The sequence below is a fragment of the Pleurodeles waltl genome, chromosome 4_1, assembly GCF_031143425.1.
Source record: "Pleurodeles waltl isolate 20211129_DDA chromosome 4_1, aPleWal1.hap1.20221129, whole genome shotgun sequence".
Lineage (NCBI taxonomy): Eukaryota > Metazoa > Chordata > Amphibia > Caudata > Salamandridae > Pleurodeles > Pleurodeles waltl.
In genome coordinates this window covers 711,365,692-711,386,890 of record NC_090442.1, presented here as the reverse complement: position 1 = coordinate 711,386,890, position 21,199 = coordinate 711,365,692, and the positions used below count along the sequence as shown (strand labels likewise).

At 47.5% G+C, this 21,199-nt stretch overlaps 1 protein-coding gene across 3 annotated transcripts in view; it reads left to right on the top strand.

Moving 5' to 3' along the window:
• Positions 1-21,199, top strand: part of TASOR2 (transcription activation suppressor family member 2) — a 759,889-nt gene that overhangs the window by 418,870 nt on the left and 319,820 nt on the right. For all 3 annotated transcript variants that reach the window (XM_069229296.1, XM_069229295.1, XM_069229294.1), the window contains exons 23-30: positions 9,053-9,115; positions 9,540-9,620; positions 9,899-9,976; positions 16,837-16,914; positions 17,355-17,432; positions 17,874-17,945; positions 18,248-18,448; positions 18,793-18,873. In XM_069229296.1, the coding sequence (XP_069085397.1) occupies positions 9,053-9,115; positions 9,540-9,620; positions 9,899-9,976; positions 16,837-16,914; positions 17,355-17,432; positions 17,874-17,945; positions 18,248-18,448; positions 18,793-18,873 (732 nt within the window). The remainder of the gene's footprint in view (positions 1-9,052; positions 9,116-9,539; positions 9,621-9,898; positions 9,977-16,836; positions 16,915-17,354; positions 17,433-17,873; positions 17,946-18,247; positions 18,449-18,792; positions 18,874-21,199) is intronic.

Sequence of the window (21,199 nt, the reverse complement as noted above, 5' to 3'; positions counted from 1 at the left end):
GAGCGGTGCTGGAGACGGCGGGGCCCAGTTCAGCGGTTCTTGCCTTGAAGGGCCCAGTTCAGCGGTTCCTGCCTTGAAGGGCCCCAGTTCAGCGGTTCCTGCCTTGAAGGGCCCAGTTCAGCGGTTCTTGCCTCGAAGGGCCCAGTTCAGCGGTTCTTGCCTCGAAGGGCCCAGTTCAGCGGTTCTTGCCTTGAAGGGCCCAGTTCAGCGGTTCTTGAGACGGCGGTCCCCAGCGGAGCGGTGCTGGAGACGGCGGGGCCCAGTTCCGCGGTTCTTGCCTTGAAGGGCCCAGTTCAGCGGTTCCTGCCTTGAAGGGCCCAGTTCAGCGGTTCCTGCCTTGAAGGGCCCAGTTCAGCGGTTCTTGCCTTGAAGGGCCCAGTTCAGCGGTTCTTGCCTTGAAGGGCCCAGTTCAGCGGTTCTTGCCTTGAAGGGCCCAGTTCAGCGGTTCTTGAGACGGCGGTCCCCAGCGGAGCGGTGCTGGAGACGGCGGGGCCCAGTTCAGCGGTTCTTGCCTTGAAGGGCCCAGTTCAGCGGTTCCTGCCTTGAAGGGCCCAGTTCAGCGGTTCCTGCCTTGAAGGGCCCAATTCAGCGGTTCTTGCCTTGAAGGGCCCAGTTCAGCGGTTCTTGCCTTGAAGGGCCCAGTTCAGCGGTTCTTGCCTTGAAGGGCCCAGTTCAGCGGTTCTTGAGACGGCGGTCCCCAGCGGAGCGGTGCTGGAGACGGCGGCCATTCTATGGCCAACTGCTCATTGCCTGGTGGTGCCCTCCTGGGCAGCGGGGATGGTGCTCCTTCAATGCCCACCTGGGCTGTGGGTGGTGGGGCCCTCCTGGCCAGCTGGGCTGGGTCCTCCCTGGGCAGCGGCTATGGGGGTGGTGGGCTCTCCCTGGGCAGCTGTGACGGTTCCTCCCTGGGCAGCGGCTATGGGGGTTGTGGGCTCCTCCTGGGCAGCTGTGACGGTTCCTCCCTGGGCAGCGGCTATGGGGGTTGTGGGCTCCTCCTGGGCAGCTGTGACGGGTCCTCCATGGGCAGCAGGCCTGCTGCCTGACTTCTCCGCCTTGCTGCCCTTGCCCTCCTTAGTCGGGAGTCTGTGGCCCTTTCCTCCCTTTGGAGCTGTGGCTGTTGACGGTGGCTGGCTAGTGTCCTGGGGGGATATAGAACCCGGGCTCCTGCGGCGGCCCTTCCGCCTTCTGCTCCTCTTCCCAGGGGGTGGGCTGCCTGTCCCCTTGCTGCTGGGCGAAGATCCAGACATGCGGGCTGGTGGGCTCCAATACCCCTGCACCCTTGTCAAGGGGGCTGCAGGGCTGGTGGTGGCTGAGGTGCTCTTTTTACCCCGACGAGAAGGAGGGGGGGGGGCTCAGGGTCAGGAAAGAAGGTAGCAGTAGAGAGATAGATTTTCTTGGGACAATGGAGAGTGATAGGTACAGTGGGAATCGGAGTGGAGGGAGAGGATGTGGTTGTAGGTGAGTGACGTTTGCTGTCTTTGGGTGCAGGTGCAGGAGGGATAGGCTGTCGTGAGGTGGATGGCTGTTGGGTGGGTGGGTGGCTGCGTTTGTGTGGTGTGGAAGAGGGGGTGACAGACACAGTGGGAGAGGACACAGGGGACGTGTAAATGGCAGTGGGGGTGGTGACTGCACGTGTGCGGACTGTTCTGGTGGGTGTGCTGGTGATGGAAGTACTGGCTGATGGTGAGGTGAATGAAGGTGTGAGTGTAGACGTCACAGGGAGGGAGGAGGGAGACGAGGAGGTGGGGGTCACAGAGGTGGAAGTGACTGTTGGCATGTCTGCATCGGAATGTTGCTTGTGTGAATGTCTGCGTGATCTGTGGTGCTTATGTTTGGATGAGCTGCTCTTGGGTGTTGAGGTGTGTGCAGGCTGGTCTAATGGTGTGGGTGGGACAGGCAGAGGAACAGGAGACTGGGAGGAGGGAGTTAGTAGAGGGAGGCAGGAGACAGGGACAATGGCTGCCGTCAGTGCTGAGGCCAGAGCCTGGAACGATCGTTGATGGGCAGCCTGACCCGAATGAATGCCCTCCAGGTACGCATTGCTGCGATGAACCTCCCTCTCCACCCCCTGGATGGCATTCAAAAGGGTAGTCTGCCCAACAATGAGCGTTCGGAGGAGGTCAATGACCTCCTCACTGAGGGCAGCGGGGGTAACAGGGGCAGGGCCTGAGGTGCCTGGGGCGAAGGAGATGCCCGACTTCCTGGGAGAGCGGGCACGGGGCGAACGCTGAGGGGCTGCTGGGAGGGCGGAGATGGTGCGCTGGGTGGCGGCTGTACCTGTAATGGCGGGGGGCACGGATGTTGACCCCCCCGCAAGGGAGCTCCCTTCCGAGGACGTGTCCGTGTCGCTGCAGGGTCCAGTCGTCCCCGTTGTGGAGCTCCCCTCGCCCTCCGTCTCACTGGTCCAGTCAGACTCTGTGGCATGGCCCTCCTGGGCCATGTGAGATGCAGCTCCCTCCTGCCCCGATGCCACTTCTCCTCCGCCTGATGATGCTGATGCACACAAGCACAGAAAGACAAACAAAAAGGGGGGGGGAGAGAGAAATAAAGAGATTTTGAGTACATGGATCACCGGTACAGTTAGCGGACATGACAGACACAGATGCCCCCTGCACTAAGTTGCGCACTTGGGGTCCGCTACGCATTCCGTGGAACATGCCCTACACGCCTAGAGTTGACAACTGCACCCATGGATGACACGGCCCAGGGATGGCTGTACTGGCACACTACTGAGGGTGGTGGCTGGGGACACAGGGGCTTACGGGGGTGCCCAGCCTACAGATATCGCCCTGGCCTAGGGGGACCCACAGCCCTCCTCCCCCACCCAGACACCTCCACTGCGCGACAACAGAGAAGATTATGCTTGTACTCACCCCCTTGTGTCTGCTGTGCTGCCCTCACGCGCCCATACAAATCAGGGTAGGCCACCGCCAGGATCCGGAACATCAGGGGGGTCAGTTGACGGCAGGCACCCCGCCTACGTTGGGAGGCCATCCCCAGCAGAGACTCGGCGGTCTTCTTGGTCCCGCGGCGGATGTCCTCCCACCTCTTGCGGCAGTGGGTGCCCCGTCGATGGTGGACCCCCAGGGTCCGGACTTCCTTGGCGATGGCACGCCAAATCCCGATCTTCTCATGGGCGCGGACCTATGTGACACGTACAGGGAGGGAGAAATACCACGTTCAAGTTTGTCTGCATTTTCGTTGCCAGTGGCCCAACGCCCCCCATCCCCGCCAGGCCCCCCGCCATGCCCCCCGCCAGGCCCCCCGCCAGGCCCAACATGCCCCCCATCCCCGCCATGCCCCCCGCCAGGCCCAACATGCCCCCCATCCCCGCCATGCCCCCGCCAGGCCCAACATGCCCCCCCATCCCCGCCATGCCCCCGCCAGGCCCAATATGCCCCCCATCCCTGCCATGCCCCCCGCCAGGCCCAACATGCCCCCCATCCCCGCCAGGCCCCCCGCCAGGCCCAACATGCCCCCCATCCCCGCCAGGCCCCCCGCCATGCCCCCCGCCAGGCCCAACATGCCCCCCATCCCCGCCAGGCCCCCCGCCATGCCCCCCCGCCAGGCCCAACATGCCCCCCGTCCCCGCCAGGCTCCCCGCCATGCCCCCCGCCAGGCCCAACATGCCCCCCATCCCCGCCATGCCCCCTGCCAGGCCCAACATGCCCCCCATCCCCGCCATGCCCCCCGCCAGGCCCAACATGCCCTCCGCCAGGCCCCCAGGCCAGCCAGTGGCCCCAAATCCATATTGAATTAAACTCACTTGTTGGTCTGGAGGACCGTAGAGTAGCGCATACTGGGGGAGGACCCCATCCACAAGTTTCTCCAACTCTTCTCCAGTGAAGGCAGGGGCCCTTTCCCCAGACACATGAGCCATTGTCCCTTCCAGACCGAGGTCACAGCAACACTTGCAGTATAGGTCCTCTCCTGTGAAAGTTCAAGTCGCGAGTGAATAAGTAGATAGAAAATGGCGGTCACGCCCGCGGCGGTGCGTACCGCGGCGGGGCGTACCGCCGGCGCACTTCGCCATTGGCTCCTGATACCCAGAGGCTTCAATGTTATCCAATGCGGCTTCGCGCCAGCGCATTGACCTCACATCCCATTGTCACACTTCACAGGTCAGGCAGCCGCCATTTCGAGGGTCCACATGGCTCAATTTCAACTGCGTCACACAGGCCTAGGCCTTGCATAGCCACTCATACACGCCATTCACTGCATAGAGAATCGTTTACTGTGCAAGCTGTGAGTACGTACCTGTGGGTTGCTTGACAGTGTGCTCCATGTTGTCCTTCCTAGGCACCGTCCGCTGGGTTTGGCGAGGAGAAGGAGGAATCCTCCCGTGTACAGACCGCTGGTGGACCTGTCGACAATGGAAGCACGCCACATTATCCTGACCTACCGGCTTGACCGTGCCACTATACATGAACTGTGTGCCCAGCTGGAGCCCGACCTGATGTCCCCCATCCGCCAACCCACAGGGATTCCCCCTCTGGTGCAGGTCCTGTCAGTACTCCATTTCTTGGCAAGTGGGTCATTTCAGACAACAGTGGGAATTGCTTCTGGGATGTCTCAGCCCATGTTTTCGAAGGTGTTATCCAGAGTGTTGTCTGCCCTGATGAAATACATGAGGAGCTACATCCTTTTCCCTGAGGTGGGCGAATTGGCTACAGTGAAGGGTGATTTCTATGCCCTTGGACATATTCCCAACGTCATTGGTGCCATTGATGGGACCCATGTGGCTTTGGTCCCCCCCCCAAGAAAGAGAGCAGGTGTACAGGAACAGGAAAAGTTACCATTCTATGAACATCCAGGTGGTGTGTTTGGCTGACCAGTACATCTCCCATGTCAATGCCAAATTCCCTGGGTCAGTGCATGACGCCTACATCCTAAGGAATAGCAGCATCCCTTACGTGATGGAACAGCTAGAGAGACACCGTGTATGGCTATTGGGGGACTCTGGGTACCCCAACCTGTCGTGGCTACTGACCCCAGTAAGGAATCCCCGGACCAGGGCAGAGGAACGGTACAATGAGGCCCATGGGCGTACTAGGAGGGTGATCGAACGCACCTTCGGCCTCCTAAAGGCCAGGTTTCGGTGCCTGCATATGACAGGTGGATCCCTAATGTACTTACCTAAGAAGGTGTGTCACATCATCGTGGCCTGCTGCATGCTTCACAACCTGGCTTTGCGCCGCCAGGTGCCTTTCCTGCAGGAGGATGGTCGAGACGGTGGTGTTGTGGCAGCTGTGGAACCTGTGGAGAGTGACGAGGAGGAAGACGACGGGGCTGAAACACACAACAGGGACAGAATCATTGCACAGTACTTCCAATAGGACACAGGTAACAATTCAAACATAATTTTGTAAATGTAAACTACTCTCCTGCATCTCTGCTGCCTGTCTATTTGCCCCAGTGTATGATGACTGAGTTGTGGCTTTTCCCTCCCTATTTCAGATCTGGGGTCCCCACTACGAGTCCTGTGCTTCGTTTCCCCATGGACTACAGCTTTGTGGCAGCGGGTTGTTGACTTCACTATGTACAAGGACATATTTGCACTGTCATGTCAATTACAATATTTTGAAATCACAGCCAGACTCCAGATAGTTTTGTGCAAAATAGGTGTTTATTTCAGTGCTCAAAATGGGATGGGTGGTTTCAAGTGGGTGGGGGCTATGGTGAAGGAATGTCCATGGCAGAGTCCAGAGTAACAGTCACACAGGTGCATTGTCCATAGGCCTGTGGAGAGATGGAGCATGGGCAGTTCAAAGATGGACAGGGTGACAATGTGGGACAGTGGGATGACATCAGGTGGTATCCTTTGCTGGCTGGGGTCTTGACATCCTACTCTGTCTTCTTGCGAGATCTCAGGGCCCTCTTGCGGGGTGGTTCTTCTCCTGCAGGAGGTGGGGGTCTGGTGGGCTGCTGTTGTGCGGGGGCCTCCTGTCCACTAGCGCCGGCGGAGGTGGTTGGCTGTTCTTGGTCCAGGCTAGTGGCAGGGGCCCTTTGTTGTTGTTGAGTGTCCGTCCTGGTGTTGATGAGTTCCTGCAGCAGCCCTACCATGGTAACCAGGGTGGAGGTGAGGGCTCTGATGTCCTCCCTGTACCCCCGATAGTGTTCCTCCTGCAGTACCTGGATCTCCTGGAACCTGGCCAGTACCGTCGCCATCGTCTCCTGGGAGCGGTTGTATGCTCCCATGATGGTGGTGAGGGCCTCGTGGAGAGTGGGTTCCCTGGGCCCGTCCCCCCCCTGTCGCACAGCTGCCCTCCCAGTTCCCCTGTTTCCCTGGGCCTCTGCCCCCTGGCCGGTGTGCCCACTACCACTGCCCCCAGGTCCCTGTTGTTGTTGGGGTGGTGGGTTATCCTGGGTGCCCTGTAGTGGTAGACACACCGCAGATTGACGCGCCCTGGAGACAGAGGCATGGGCCCGCTGGGTGGGAGCTGTGCTGGTGTTCCCAGAGGGGTTTAGGTCTGTAGTGGCCTGTGGCTGTCTGAGGGGAACCGACTGTCCAGAGGTCCCCGATGGTCCGGGCTGGTCATCAGTGTCCAGGTCGACAGAGCTGCTGACGGCCTCTTGGGTGGGGGGTGTGGAGAATTCTGGGCCCTCCGTGGCGGTGTGTTGGCGGTCGGGTCCTGCAGGGGTATAGAGGTATGGTTATAGTTTCAATGTGTGCCATATGGGTGTATCTGTGGGTTCCCGTGTCCCCAAGTGCTGGCATTCGTGTGTGGGGGCTTTGGTGAGGGTGGCTTGTGGGGGGGATGTGTATATGCATTGGGCATGCTTTGGTGATGGGTGTCCATGCTTAGTGGACGCATGCAGGCCTAGGTTTTGGGATGTGTGGGTTGTGATGGTGAGACATTGGCAGGGAATAGGTGTGCTGGGGGTGGGGGTGAGGATGGTGGTGGGGGTGAGGATGGTGGTGGGGGTGAGGGTGGGGGTGAGGATGGGGGTGGGGGTGAGGGTGGGGTTCGAGGATGGGGGTGAGGGTTGGGGTATGATTTGGCATGCAGGTGGGGGGGAAGCAGTATTGAAGCTTCAACTTACCAGAATCCATTCCTCCGCCGACTCCTGCGAGGCCGTCAGGATGCAGGATGTTCAAGACTTCCTCCTCCCATGTTGTAAATTGTGGGGGTTGAGGTGGGGGTCCTCCGCCAGTCTTCTGCACGGCGATGTTGTGCCTGGATACCATGGAACGCACCTTCCCCCGTAGGTCGTTCCATCGCTTCCTGATGTCTTCCCGATTTCTGGGGTGCTGTCCCACAGCGTTGACCCTGTCGACAATCCTCTGCCATAGCTCCGTCCTCCGGGCAATGCTGGTGTATTGGACCTGTGTGCCGAAGAGCTGGGGCTCTACCCGAACGATTTCCTCCACCATGACCCTGAGTTCTTCGTCTGAGAAGCGGGGGTGTCTTTGGGGTGCTATGGAGTGGTGTGTATGATGTGTGGGGTGGAGTATGTGTAGTTAAGTGTGTTGAGTGTGGTGGTGTGTGTTGTTTTGTGTGTGGATATTGTGTGGGTGATGGTGTAGTGTGCCTCTGTGTGATGGTGTTCTATGATCGCTGCTGTGTCTCTCAGTGCTTCTTTTTGGATTTTGGTCAAAGGGGTTTGTGGGTGATGTGGGTGTGTGTTTTATATTGTATTGTGTGTGTGGGAGTGGTGTGTGTATGTGTATCAGGTGTGTGGAATTCAAATCGTCCAATGTGGCTGAGTTTTGTTCGTTTGGGTGTATTCTGACCGCGGCGGTGTGTACCGCCAATGGAAAACCGCGTTTGAAAGACCGCCGCGTGGATTCGTGGGTCGTAATGGCATGGGCGTATTTCTGTTGGCGTGACGGTGGAGGTTTGGTCACTTCCACTTTTCCGCCGGCCGCTGGTCTGGCGGTCTGTTGTGGCTGTCGGATTTTCGGACGTTTGGCTGCTGCGGGTCAGAATGACCGTGGCGGATTACCGCGACCGCGGCAGAATTATGGAGGATTTCTGACCGGCGGTAGGCGCCTTTTACCGCCGAGGTCAGAATGACCACCATAGTTTGTCTCTTGTTTCAAGCAGTTATGTTTGTAGCTGATGTCAGTGTGTGTATACTAGGAGGCATGTGAGCATTGTTTTGAGTAATACATTCTTGGAGTTTTGTGTGTGATCTGACCATTGTTTATGTGAAATTAGTTGTATTTAATGCTCCGTGCCATCCATTAGTGTGCTGGATAGACACAAGTGCATTTCTTAGGTCGAACGCGCAAGCAATTTGACCTATTTTAAGAATTGTGGGCTTTTAAACATGCCCACTGCATGCCCATCATTCTCACTCGTTCATGGGCTTGCCTTTAAAAAATCCTTTATCATTGCTTTACGTTTGTTCCTCCTGGGGTTTTGTTACCGCCATGCAGACTGTTATATGGATAATTGCACGATTGCCGATACGCCTGACTGTGAGCAAACTTCTTTTTCATTTTGTGTCCCTCCTTCGGGCTCATTCCCATGGCAGCCATGGCTGTTGGAATCTGCTTGCTTATGTCAGCTGGTTTACTTTTCATTTTCAATTTAAGTGGCAACAAAAGTCCAGTTAGGAATTTACAACGCTAATTTGCTCGAGCAAATGCGAGACCCATTGCATTGCAAATGCTTGTTATTCTCTGGCAACCATTTGTTAAAGTTTAATTTTACAATCTCTGCATGGTCTATAATACTGTTGCCCTTTCTTGCTTGTTTGGATCCCATATATTTTAAACAGGTACTAAAGTGATGACCTCTGTTATTCCTAAACAAAAGTCTTCCCCCAGGAATCTCCCAATAGTGACCTGTTACCCTATTGTTTGAGATGTTAAAAAGTTATGTTTTACCTAGGAAAGTTTGTAGTTAGTCCCACTCGTATGTAAAGAAGGTGCCATTGGCAAATAAGTATCAAATCCACTTTCTTTCATGTAGCAGTTTGTCTACTTTGTATAATTGATGGTTATCTATTATATTTCAGTGAGATGGATGAGATTACAGAACAGTCATGGAAACATCTGTGTTTCACCTGTAGGCATCTGATTTGTTTTATTTTGCAATTACAGGTTGAAAGAGAAGAGTTATTGGAATCGGAAAATGATGTGGATGTTTCTACCAATGAATCTCAGGTATTGTCTGCTTTTGTTGCTCCCATTTCTTTATTAACTAACTGCCCTTGATTGAGTAATTGTTTGTTGAATGATAATATTTTTAAAGACAGAGGCATGTACCAACACACATAGGTAGTGGTTGATTTTTTTTAACGTAATTTGTAATACATTATTTGACAAAGTGGAAGTCTGTGCCAGAGAAAGGTGTCACAGTTAACAATATGTCATTTTATTTTTGGTTTCTACATTTCTCTTATGAGCATTATGTGAAATCATAGGGGATAACATCTCACAAAGATAGTATTTTTAATGATTGTCTGCAGTATAGTAGGTTTAATCACGTTCAGGTTGTTTCGTAGGGACTGAAAAGATGAAAAATAACATTAGTGAAAATAGTATTCAGTGCTGTTAGTAATATCTATTTTTTACCATGTCTTTCCAGGTTGATGAGCACGAAGCAGAGAGAGAAGAATTTGTGGAGCCTGAAATAGTTGAAGAAAGTTGCGGAAGTAGTGTAACACAGGTACAGTTAAAATATATATTAAAGCTTGATATTCTAATTTCAGGACGTTTTAGAATCTTCTGCATTCTGCAATGCCCTGGGTTTTGACAGCATGATGTTTAGTGCGTTTCCTACAGCTAAGAGGAAAGTCAGTATGTTGTCAGTGTGAAGTTAATTATTTTTCTGAGCTACATTATTGATAGTCTCGGAGATAAAGTTCAAATGGGATTGTTGAAGTAAAGAAAGCTAGGAACAGTACATTATGCAAAAAGGGTAATCTTTAATATTTGTTTTTACAGGGGAATGAAACCCATGCTGTCGTAGAAGAAGTGTTTGAGCATTTGGCAGTTGAGGCAGTCTGTAATAATGTACCCCAGGTAATGTGTGTAATTTTGCTGTCCCATAGTGTTGAAGTTCAATAATGCATTTCCTATTCTTGCATTATTGTGCATGCAAGAGAAGTAGTCTTAGTGGCTAGAGCAGAGAAATGCTTACAATAGAAACATAAAACCTGTTTTTTTTAAGGAACTAGTTTAAACAATGTATGTGTAATGTATTCTTTGGAATTTCTTAAGAAGAATGTCAATATTAAACATTCTTCCATAGGGGATCGTCATCAAAGTCATAACCAAAAAATGTCCCAGACCACATGCAGGATTCCAGAGTATTATAAAAATATATTTATGTATATGTTCTGTAGAAAAACACCCTTTGAATGATACAAATAAACTTTGCAACTTAAAGTCTAAAATCTGCCGAATTCCCTTTATTTCCATTAAAAAAGCCAATTAAAGCCAAATAGTCACAAATTCAATAAAAGTGGCTGGATAAAGCTTTTCCAAACCTTTTAAAATGAAAAGTAGGGCGATGTTGGCAAATAGGCTGCCACAGAACTAGGTATTCAGAATGTATTTCAGGAATCGCCATCGTCCAGTGCCGATCATGCCCTTCAGGTGACAGTCAGTCAGTACTTTTTTTCTGGCATCTATGAAGAGGGTTCAGGAGTGATGCATCTGTCACTATTAGATCTGGTTGGGGAAGGAAGAGGGATCTGCCTCTGGCTCAATCGCGGTTTGTTAGCCACCACTGCAGATCTCTCACGGTTGCCTCCGAGATCTGGATCATGTCGGAGAGATTTCTCTGATGCTGTGCCAACTGGAACTTCAGGTCCCCCTGCTGAACCCGCATATGTCATCTGGCATGTCTTACTAACAGGGTGCAGAAGGCCATGAGGCCCAGCAGCCTCAGTCATTCTCACCAAAATCCAGGATAGAGGCTGAAACATCAGTATCATAGCATGAATAACTTGGACTCAATGCTCAGGAGGATAAGCCTGAAACTGGACTGTGTCCAGAACAGCTCAGATGAGAAGGAGCACCTGAGAGGGAGTCAGGTGTGACTTCTGCATGTTCATAGTGAACCCCAGCGAATGCAGGCGGTCCACCGTATTCTGGAGGTGGGAAACAACAGCCTGGGGTGAACTCACCTTCAACAGCCAGCCGTCTAGATAGGTGAAGATGGAAACCCCTGATCTGCACAGATGAGGTGCGACCACCACCATCGCCTTGCTTGAACACCCGAGGACCGCTGGTAAAGCCAAAGGGGAGCACTGTGAACTGAAAGTCCTCATGGCCTACCATGAACCGCAAGTAACGTCTATGGGCAGGCAGGACAGAATATGAAAGTTAGCATCCTGCAAGTCCAATGCTACCATCCAGTCTCCGGGATCCAAAGCAGATAGAACCTGAGCATTTTGAACTTCTCCTTCCTGAAAAAGAGTTTGAGGAACCGAAGATCTAGAATAGGGTGGAGGCCCTTGTCCTTTTTGGGCACCAGAAAGTAACGGGAATAACAGCCATGACCAAGAGAGCTGTAACTTCCTCTCAGAGAAGTACCAAGTGATCCTCCGTCATTCGATCGTAGGATGGTGGCATGGATGGAGGTGTAGTTTTGAAGGGGAAGGAGTGGCCCTTTCGGACTATCTGCAAAATTCACCTGTCTGATGTGATGGACTCCCAGCGGAGCAGATGATGGTGGATCCTGCCTCTGACTGATCCCTAGTGGGTAAGTGTCATACTAGAAAGGTTTGGAAGTAGCTGTAGAGGGGGGATGGGGGACTGGCCAGAACACTGGCTCCCTTATCACAAGGACAGTGGATCCCACGTCCCCAGCCATGCAGAGGCTGGGAAGCATGTGCGCACAGTGGCTGGAGGAGAAACGGTTGTGGCTAGGCACCCCTTCTATAGCCGAGAAGGGGCGGAAAGCAGATTGAAAGTGAGGCCCAAGGACCTGGCCGTAGAACGAGAATCCTTGAAGCACTTGGGCACCAAGTCTGTTTTCTCTCCGAAGAGATGGGTGCCATCAAAGGACATGCCCGTAAGGTTAGTTTGGCCATCCCCTGAGAAGCCAGACGACCTCAACCAGGCGTGGCGCCTCAAAGCCACTGTCCAAGCAACTGCTCTGCCCAGTGAATCGATCTTGTCCAGTTCACATGGGTTTGCAAACTTTGCTGCATCTCTGTTATCAACAACTGCTTGGGATATTATAGCCCGGACTTCCTCCAGGACCTGTGGAAGCACTTGTGCAACCATATCCCACAGCATTTGGGAATAACGGCCCAAAAGGCATGTGGTGTTCATGGACCTCAATGCCAGGCTGGCAGAGGAAAACATCATCTTCCCAAGTGTGTCCAGCCTCTTGGATTCCCTATCCAGGGATGCAGGATGGAGTGCAACCTGGTAAGTGGAGGCTTGGATAACCAAGCACTGAGAGGTGGGGTGTTGCATCAGGAAACCTGGGTCACCCTGGGAAAGGCGATGGCGGCAGGCAGTAGTCCTGTTTACAGGACCCCCTATGCTGGTTTGGCCCAGGTACTCAGAAGGACATATGTAAAGGCTTCATTAAAGGGGAGCAGGTTTTTAGAGGATGAAGCCCCAGGCTGAATGACTTCTGTCGGAGGTTATCCTGACTGCCACCGAAGGCAGCTCAAAGTCCAGGACCTCGGCTGCTCTCCGTGCCACCATTGAATATGAACTACGGTAGGGGGAGAGAGCATGCCAGTATCTTGGGAGGTATCCAGTCCCCTGGCTTCACCCAGGTTTGTAAGCCTGTCCATGGAGTCTTGGAGCTGGTACTCTAAAGGGTCTAGTTGCCCCTCCCCTTCCTCTATGTATCCTAGGCCATGGAAATAAGGCTCAGCATCTGACATAGGGGGCAAGGCCCCTGCCAGCACCGGAGTTGATGCCCATTCGGCTCTGTGTCAGAGTCGGCAGTGAGGATGGGGGTGTGCCGCCACCAGGGGCATGGGTGGAGGCAGGAACGTTGATATCAGAACCGGCACTGTGGAAGGTCGAATTGGTATGACCAGTGACAATTTGGATCCATGAATGGATTAATATGCGCTTCTCAGAGCCGAAGCCGGCTGTGCAGAACCCAAAGAGGCCCCTTCTAACTCTGCGGGCCTGAAGGCTTGCCAGCAGAGTCAGACTGCCCAAAAATGAGGTGCATGGCCTCATAAAACTCTTTAAGCTGGGCAGGGGTCACTCCTGCTCCAGAAAAGTGTGAAATGTCAGTCCAGATGCAGGTTCCTCAGATCTCAGATGGAGGCCTCGATCGACGTCACTCCCTCGTCTTGTTGGCTGACGGACAAGTTGATGTTGAAGAATGTTTCGACTTCTTCTTATGCCTCGACTTACAAGTCCAGAGGACTTCGAGTGGGACGAAGAAAAAGGGGGCTCCGTGACTGATCCCAAGACCTTCCTCTTGTCCGAGATTGGGACTGACCGTGTGGCTGCCATCAGCTTTATGGATCACTCCCTCAAAGCCTTCGGATTAATGGCCCGGGACTCTGGGCACGACTTGGGTCGTGGTCATGCTCCAGACACCAAAAGCACATGAGGTGTGAATCCATTATGGACATTGTTCGATAGCAGGATCCGCAGGGCAACCCAGTCTTACACTAAGACATCCCTTGATGCACCAGGAGTAGAAACATTCAAAAAAGCTTTGGCAAAAGTCAATTATGGGGTAGCTCTTTCTTCGGATCAGTGCTGGCTTGTACGGAAAGAAAAGAACTGACGTCAGCGCGCTGGGGTGGCACCTATGTAGGACCTGAGACATCATATCCTGTGTGTATAATGCAATAGATGGTCGTGGAGCTGATCGACATCGCCTAATAGCGCTCAGGGCTACTGCTGTAGAAAAGTCTTGAGATCCACACTGACACCTGGGGGAAATTCTAAGGTAAAGAATCTGCAACTAACTGTTTCTATCAATCAGATAGTGTCTTTCTGGGCACTCAAGGGATTCTGGAAGAAGGTCCTGATGTCCATTGTGGCTTGCTCTTGTGTGACATCTAAAGCCTCCTGTTCCTCTTTTCGGGGTTATTTCACTACCCTCATGGATTCTCCTCTAGCTTACATTTCACAAACAGATGGTATAACCACCTCTAATTAGGTTCTTATTAGAGGAGTGGCTAATCTAAATATACTGATGACTGGTTCTCCTGAAACCTCGTCAGTTATTTGTGATACCCTTCAACATCTATCAGCCTCTACAGCACTTCTACCTTTGAGTTCAGTGCTTTGAGATCTGGCTATGCAGCTTTTTCTCAATCCTACATGGGCTTTATCTGCTCCAGCTAGACTTGTGAACAAACATATACTATATGCTCAAGACCCAGCATTTCTTAAAACTGATCCTCAACTGGATACAGTGATAGTCTCAGCAGCTCGGAGGTAACTTTCCATAGCACTAATCTCCACTGATCCCCTCCAGCACATGATAAAGAGCATAAGTGTATGGACTCCATAGTAAGAAAAATGTGCTGGAGATTGGCTACAGCTATGAAGATGGTTAGTGCTAATGCCATATGAGGACAACGTTACGTGTCTTCATAGTAGTCCCTGCATTGCATCATGAAGAAGTTACCTCAGAAGAACAGATGACATCCAGAAGGTGTTTCAAGAAGGCACGCTTGTCTGGAATAAAGTGATTTATGCTCTTGCAGATTCTTGAAATGTGGCAGCTCATGGATATTGCCTTGGATTGTGCTTGAAGCATTGTTAATGGCTTTGCCTGACTGAACTGAAATTAGAGATTCAACAAAGCATCCTGAACCTTCACTTCTCAGAAAAGTCAGTATGTGGCTTGCATTCAGATGAAGAGATGAATAGAATAAAGACAGAGATGGAGACATTAACGGCATAAAAGGCGCTGTAAACCTTTTGATGGACACCACTTCTCACTAAGGGTTCAAACTTCTGGATGACCCAAACATCAGCAACAACACCAACAAAAGACAGCTTTACCATCACTGTAATTCTAAAAAGGAAGTTGTGGTGAGGAATTAAATGTGTCCACAAAGAAATTACCACCAGATCAGTGACTCCCTTATAGACCATTCTGTGTTAGTAATTGCAATGGAGGGAAGCATTGTAAACCATCTGGAAGAGTGGCAAAAAATAAAATAACAGGGAAGAGATGGATTCTAATATTGCTCAGAGTTAATACTAACTGAGATTCATGTGCTTCTTCCTACATGTTTCTCCAGAAAGATCCTCTTAGTACTATCAAAAGCAACTCCATGGGAGATCAACGCCTTGGAGGAGAAAGAAGCTGTGGAGGATTTACCTCATCACCAAAATGGAATGAGAATTTATTTCTGTTACGTTCTGGTTTGAAAAAGGGAGCCAAACATCAGTCCAAGCCAATTCACAATGTCAGGACGACCTAGAAAAGATTAGGTAAAGAACAATTCAGGATGTTTACCTTGCACCCGATTTAAAATAAACAACAAAACTTTTGTACAAAATAGAAATGCCCGGTGATAAGACTCCTTCAACACCAGTGATCCTGTAGTTTAATTAACTGTCCAAATCATCATTTACAGAAACTGGAAGCAAAATTGCTAATCACAAGCATTGCTAACATAAAGAATGCAAAATGGAAATGAGTAATAGTATTAAAAATTTGTTTAAAACAATATATAACAGTGTGACATATATTTTCCCATATACTTGTACATCCTCTTATCCTAACCTAATGTATTTTTTCTTGTCCTTATGACCGAAATGAATATTGGTATATAGTTCATTAGTTCATTCATGCGGGTGGTATATCTAGTTCACAATTATCCAGTAAAAAGCAAAAATCTGACACTCATATTGTTGATACTGCAGAAGCTCCATTAGTTGCAGATTTTTAAATGATGGAGGAAATGAGGCTGAACAGGGAAACCTTTATATCTAATTAAGCTGTTTACTTTATACTTGAATAATTCGAAAGTGAGAAAATGTTTGAACATCATTAGTTTTTATTAGTTGATAGTAACTTTATATGAATGCCTTTTCAAATATGAACCATGAAGCTGGCAACAAGTGAGGATCATAACTGATTGAATTGAAAAGGCAACATATTTGACATTTTAATTAGAAATTGAAAATGGAAGTTCGCTCAGATGCAAGACTTATATTAATGAGATGGTAAATGAGTGCCCAATTTAACACAGATAGAGTGATGTGGATGGATCTTCCCACACTTCAGAACTAATTAGATCTATTAAAATATGTAGGAGGAGAATTATCTTTACGCATATATGTATTGATCTTAGATTTGAGTGTTTTCTGTCACAGAATTTTGATACAAGATGTTTTGTTTTTCTTCTACTGTAAAAATTAATTGACCTCACTTGTCAACTGTGGGCAAGATGTGACACTGGAGGAGGGCAATTCCTTAAAGATGCTGATATTTTTTCAGCTATGTTCTATGGCAGCCTGTCTGCTAACATTGCTCTGCTTTTCCTTCAGAATAGTTTATGAAATATGTTGCTAGTTATTTATTTTATTTTTTGTAATAGTTTATTATTTCAATACTCATTATTTGGATATAATTGGATTTTTTTTTTTAATTAAATACATGACATCTGATCAATGTTTAACGATTTGTTAGTCTGTAAAGTTTTTTGTTTTTCATTTGAAGTCTGGTTCTACTGAAATGTATTGTACACACACACACATATACACACATGTATATACAAACACATATATAATGTGTGTGTGTTTTTTTCAGTCCTCCGAAATCCTGTGCGTGGGTGGGACTATTCAGTATTTAAGACTTTCTAGGACTACTGTGAGTAGCTTTTCCTTGTCCAGTGTAGGTTGCTGAACAACATAAACTGTCACGGCTGAGTTAAATGTACCGAATGCAGTGATATTAAAGCTCAACTTTATAATTTCAGGTCGAGGAAAATGAAATTGGAAAAGAAGTATTGTGTGAGCCTGAACATTTCGTGGAAATTTGTACTAGTACATCACAGGTACTGTTCAAAATTCTGATGTCCTCAAATTAATGCATTTGCCTTGGGCAGATAAAAGGGTGGGAAAATGTGCTGCCTCATATGTGATATGTATTATCTAATAACAGGAAGAGGCATTCATGAAAACAGTAGGATGTTAAGTTTATGGTCTGTTACAAATGATATTTCACAAATGAGGTGAGTGTCTTCTAGTGAAAGAGTTAGAAAGAAGCAGTTTTTGCAAATGAAATGTATATTTTGGCAGACATTATTGAAGGTATTCTGATCCTAATTTGCCAGAAGAAATACATTTGGTCTTCAACAGACCCACGTTTTAGCAGAACACATCCATGTTGTTCATGTTGCTTTTTCTGTTTAATTATTTTATAATTATTTTATAAAGGCAACAACAAAAGTAAATTGCAATTTATTTGACTCTCTTTGAAAAAATGTAATTCTAGGTTAATGATAGGTTCCCTGAAAAGGACACAGTGTCTGAGCCTGAAACAGTGGTCGAAGCTTGTACTACTGCACCACAGGTACAGATAATCCTATTTTACCTACATATTTTATATTATCAATGACATATTTAGGAAAAGTAAATTAGTGTTAAAAGTTAAAAGAGGGACTAGAAGTGACATGATGTGTAAAATCCAAAATGTAAATCATCTTTAAAACATTAGATAGTAGTGACTAGATTTAGAAAATTCTAGAAGGACATGTATTTATTTTCTTTTTAAAGGAGATTTCTAGAGGTGTGATGGAGAACAGGTGCAAACATAGATGTGGGGACTGGTGGCCATTCTCTTGCATTTTTTTGAGTGGTGTGACCTTTACCTGATAAAAAGAGAATATTGTGTCTATCTTGAAGGCATAAGTAAAACAAACTTTTCTAATTCACAGAATGACTTATTTTGGGTATTTACGTGTGTATAATGTTCTGAAAGTGTCAAAGCTCACAAATACATTTTGCAATTCAGGTTGATGAAAATCCAATTGAAGGATTTATGGAGCCTGTATCAGTTGTGGAAGTCTGCAGTAGCGACTCACAGGTATTGTGTAATATGCTTCTGCTTAGCTGAAATCTGTTGAGTGAGCTGTAGTAAATTCAGCTTGGTTTGGAATATTTTATATCGCTTAATGTGCAAATTATGTGCCTATAAAAGTATTTAATAATATTGATCACATGTTTAAGTGATGAGATTTTTAGCAGCTGGCATATAAAGGGCTCACATACAATGCTGTTCCAAAAACAAATTAAACAGGAGATGTTGTAATGTCATACCTGTGTTTTAAGAGTGGTAGTAAATGCAGTGCATTGATTTAGAGTAACCCACGAAATTAATAATTCCAGGACAATGAAAATGAAAATGAAAGCGAAGAAGTGAAAGAGCCTGAATCAGTTGTGGAAGTATGCAGTAGTGCAACACAAGTACCTTGTCCAATTCTGGTTTCCTCCTTTCCTGAAATGCAGTGTCGAGCTTTGAAAAAGTACATCATCGCACAAAAAAGGGGAGGGCAGCTGACTGAGTGGAGCACACAATTATATAATATGGTAAAGTTTAGTAGGACAAAAATGCATGCACAGAAGCAGTGGGATGGTGGGTGTAAGGAATATTGGGAACTTGATTTTTCTCAGCTGCATGAATCAACGAGATGGAATGCTGGAATCATGCATGATTTCACTTAATTGTGTAACAATTTTAAGATGATTCTAAATTACTAATAACACAAATTACCAAACATAAATTGCTCTTTTGACATAGTCATTCCATTCCAAGCCAAAGCTGCTTAATCTCTTTGTTTGTTTTCTGTATCAACGTTTTCAATATTAGAATGAAGAAAAATGATAGACATTGTATTTGAATCCATGGCCTGTTTTAAACACACTATTTTTAGGTTGAAGGAACTCCTGCTGCAAGAAAAGAATTAAGGCGACCTCCGACAGTGGTGGACCTAACTAGTAGTAATATACCTCAGGTAGTGTGCCAAATTTTGTTTTCCTTACTGTTTGACATGTTGTAAGTTGTTTTGATAAGCATAAGTCACTTTGAAAAGGTTGAAGGCTTAAACAGTCATATCCGTTCTGCAAGACATTTGTGGGCTTTTTCTTGTGTGTGCCACTGGAATCTTGTACTGCTCCGTGCTACACGGTGAGTATGTTTAGTAGCTAAAACGAATGTTGCATAAAACAAATTGAATGTTTGGTTTTGAGTGGTAGATTAATACTCTGTGTTCTTTTCTGTGCTCTTTCTTAAAGGTTGTTCTAATCAACATTAACATTTTGAAATAGATTGAAAAGTTCTGATTTTTACTAGTATTGCCATGCTAGTGTTGTAATTTACTTGTGTAAATGCATCTGCACAAGGCACCATTTAAAAGCATGCCACTTACCCACTATATTTCTTAATTTCATTTATTCAGTTTTAGCTTGTTAGTACTTGTTCTGTTTTAGTTAGCTTTGTGTAACGTCTTGACAAGAAGTGCATAACAGAAATTAAAGGAAGTAGTACATATCAGCTAGTAAAAGAGAGGCTTTTATGTAAACCATGATTGCAACATGCTGGATTGGGGTAGAAGAGATGCAAATAATACATTGCAGGTCAGAGTCGTCATACAGCAGTCCAGCCTTTGCATAAAATTTAGCTCCTTTGGTAGGTCGCAAACTAATGCCTGAATTAGTTTGGCAGACAGGGTACTCCATTAAAAAAAAGCACCAGACAGAATACACTGGCTGTAAAACCCTTGTCCCACCTGCCTTTTTTTTTTTAGTAGAGCAGACCATCAGTTTGCTAATGGTGGTGCCCCCTACTGACTCTGCCCTTGAAAAACGTACTCCAAAAGCCTGACAAAATAGGGACCGTCAGAGCAAGGGCATCAGACTGCACATCAATTGAGAGTGAACAATTTGATGTTCTTTCTTTCCTGTCTTAATATAGAGAAAAAAAGTAACGCCCCCCACATGCCCTGGAAGAGAGCTTACAAAGGGTGGGACCATTCTTTTTTTGTTCACTATAAACAAACTTTGGTTTTGGAAGTTTGTTTCTGAAAAACAACATGATTTGTTGACTGGCGATTGCTTACACAGAAGCTGTCATGGCTGTGGCTTTTGTGAACACATCAAAATCACTGCTAGGCTGGCATTGAGTCAGTATGACAGTCTTCTGTCCCTTAAGGTGGTGGACATAATTTGGTCCCACAACCGAATAAACAAAATATAGAACTACAAGTGCTAAATCAGCCCATTAGTCTTTGCTTGACTTAATGAATGTCAGAAATGGTTCACCCTGAACAAAGGACAGGGGAGATCTATTTTTTATTTTACAGTTGTTCTTGTAGCATCACAAACATTCCACAAGTATCAAGTACATGTTTACTATCAATTTCTCTTTTTATTTTTCGTTTATCTACCATAAAATGTAATTAATTCTTAGGTGATGCTAGTTTTGTTGATTATATTCCTGTCTGTGCTTAGACTGCCTCTATAAACCTAATGTTATTGTGGTGCACAGGTATAGGTAATCCAGGAAGCAGTGTTAGTTGTTGGTTGGAAGTAACACCTGGATCATGGAGAATTTCTTGTTAAGTCTCAAAACATTAAGTAATACATTTTTCTACTTCAGAATTTTTAGGGCTCCTAATGATTTATACAATGGAAATGCTAAAATGCTCTGAATGATTTTTTTGTTAGTTTTTTTGTTTTTAGTTCTCAATCAACTCCAGGTGTTAAGAACTGCCATTGTCTCAGATCTCTCACGGAAAGACTCCTTCCTGTAATAGCCCCAATTCTCTGATGCACCATTGCTTTAAGGCCCGGTATCAAAGAGCCACAGCACCAATTAAGTGTAATCATAGGATGATTCAACTAAGATACACACCTCATTAAGTTTACTTTCTACGTATTTTACGTCCAAATTCAAATTGTAGATGAGTGGCCCCTTCCAGTCTGAATATGATGGTAAAAGGCAGCTGAGCCACCTTCTACATCTCTCCCTTCGACCTAAGAGAATCATATAGAAGAGCAATTTAGCACTGTCATTGTTTGGCTTGACTTGGTCTTGCAGGGTTGCAAAGAAAACAAGAGAGGGGCTTACCTGAAATTTTATGGAAAGTATCTCACCCACTGCATTGCACACGTCTTCCCAGAAGTTGCTAATTACTGGGCATTCAACAAACATATGCAAATAATTAGCACCTCCAAGCCCTCACTTCTTACAGCTCTCTGTTTTTATTGTTGATAATGTTTCCGGGGTCCAGCAAGCCCTGTAAATGTAAAACAGGTGGTTTCATTTAAATAGGCAGGTTT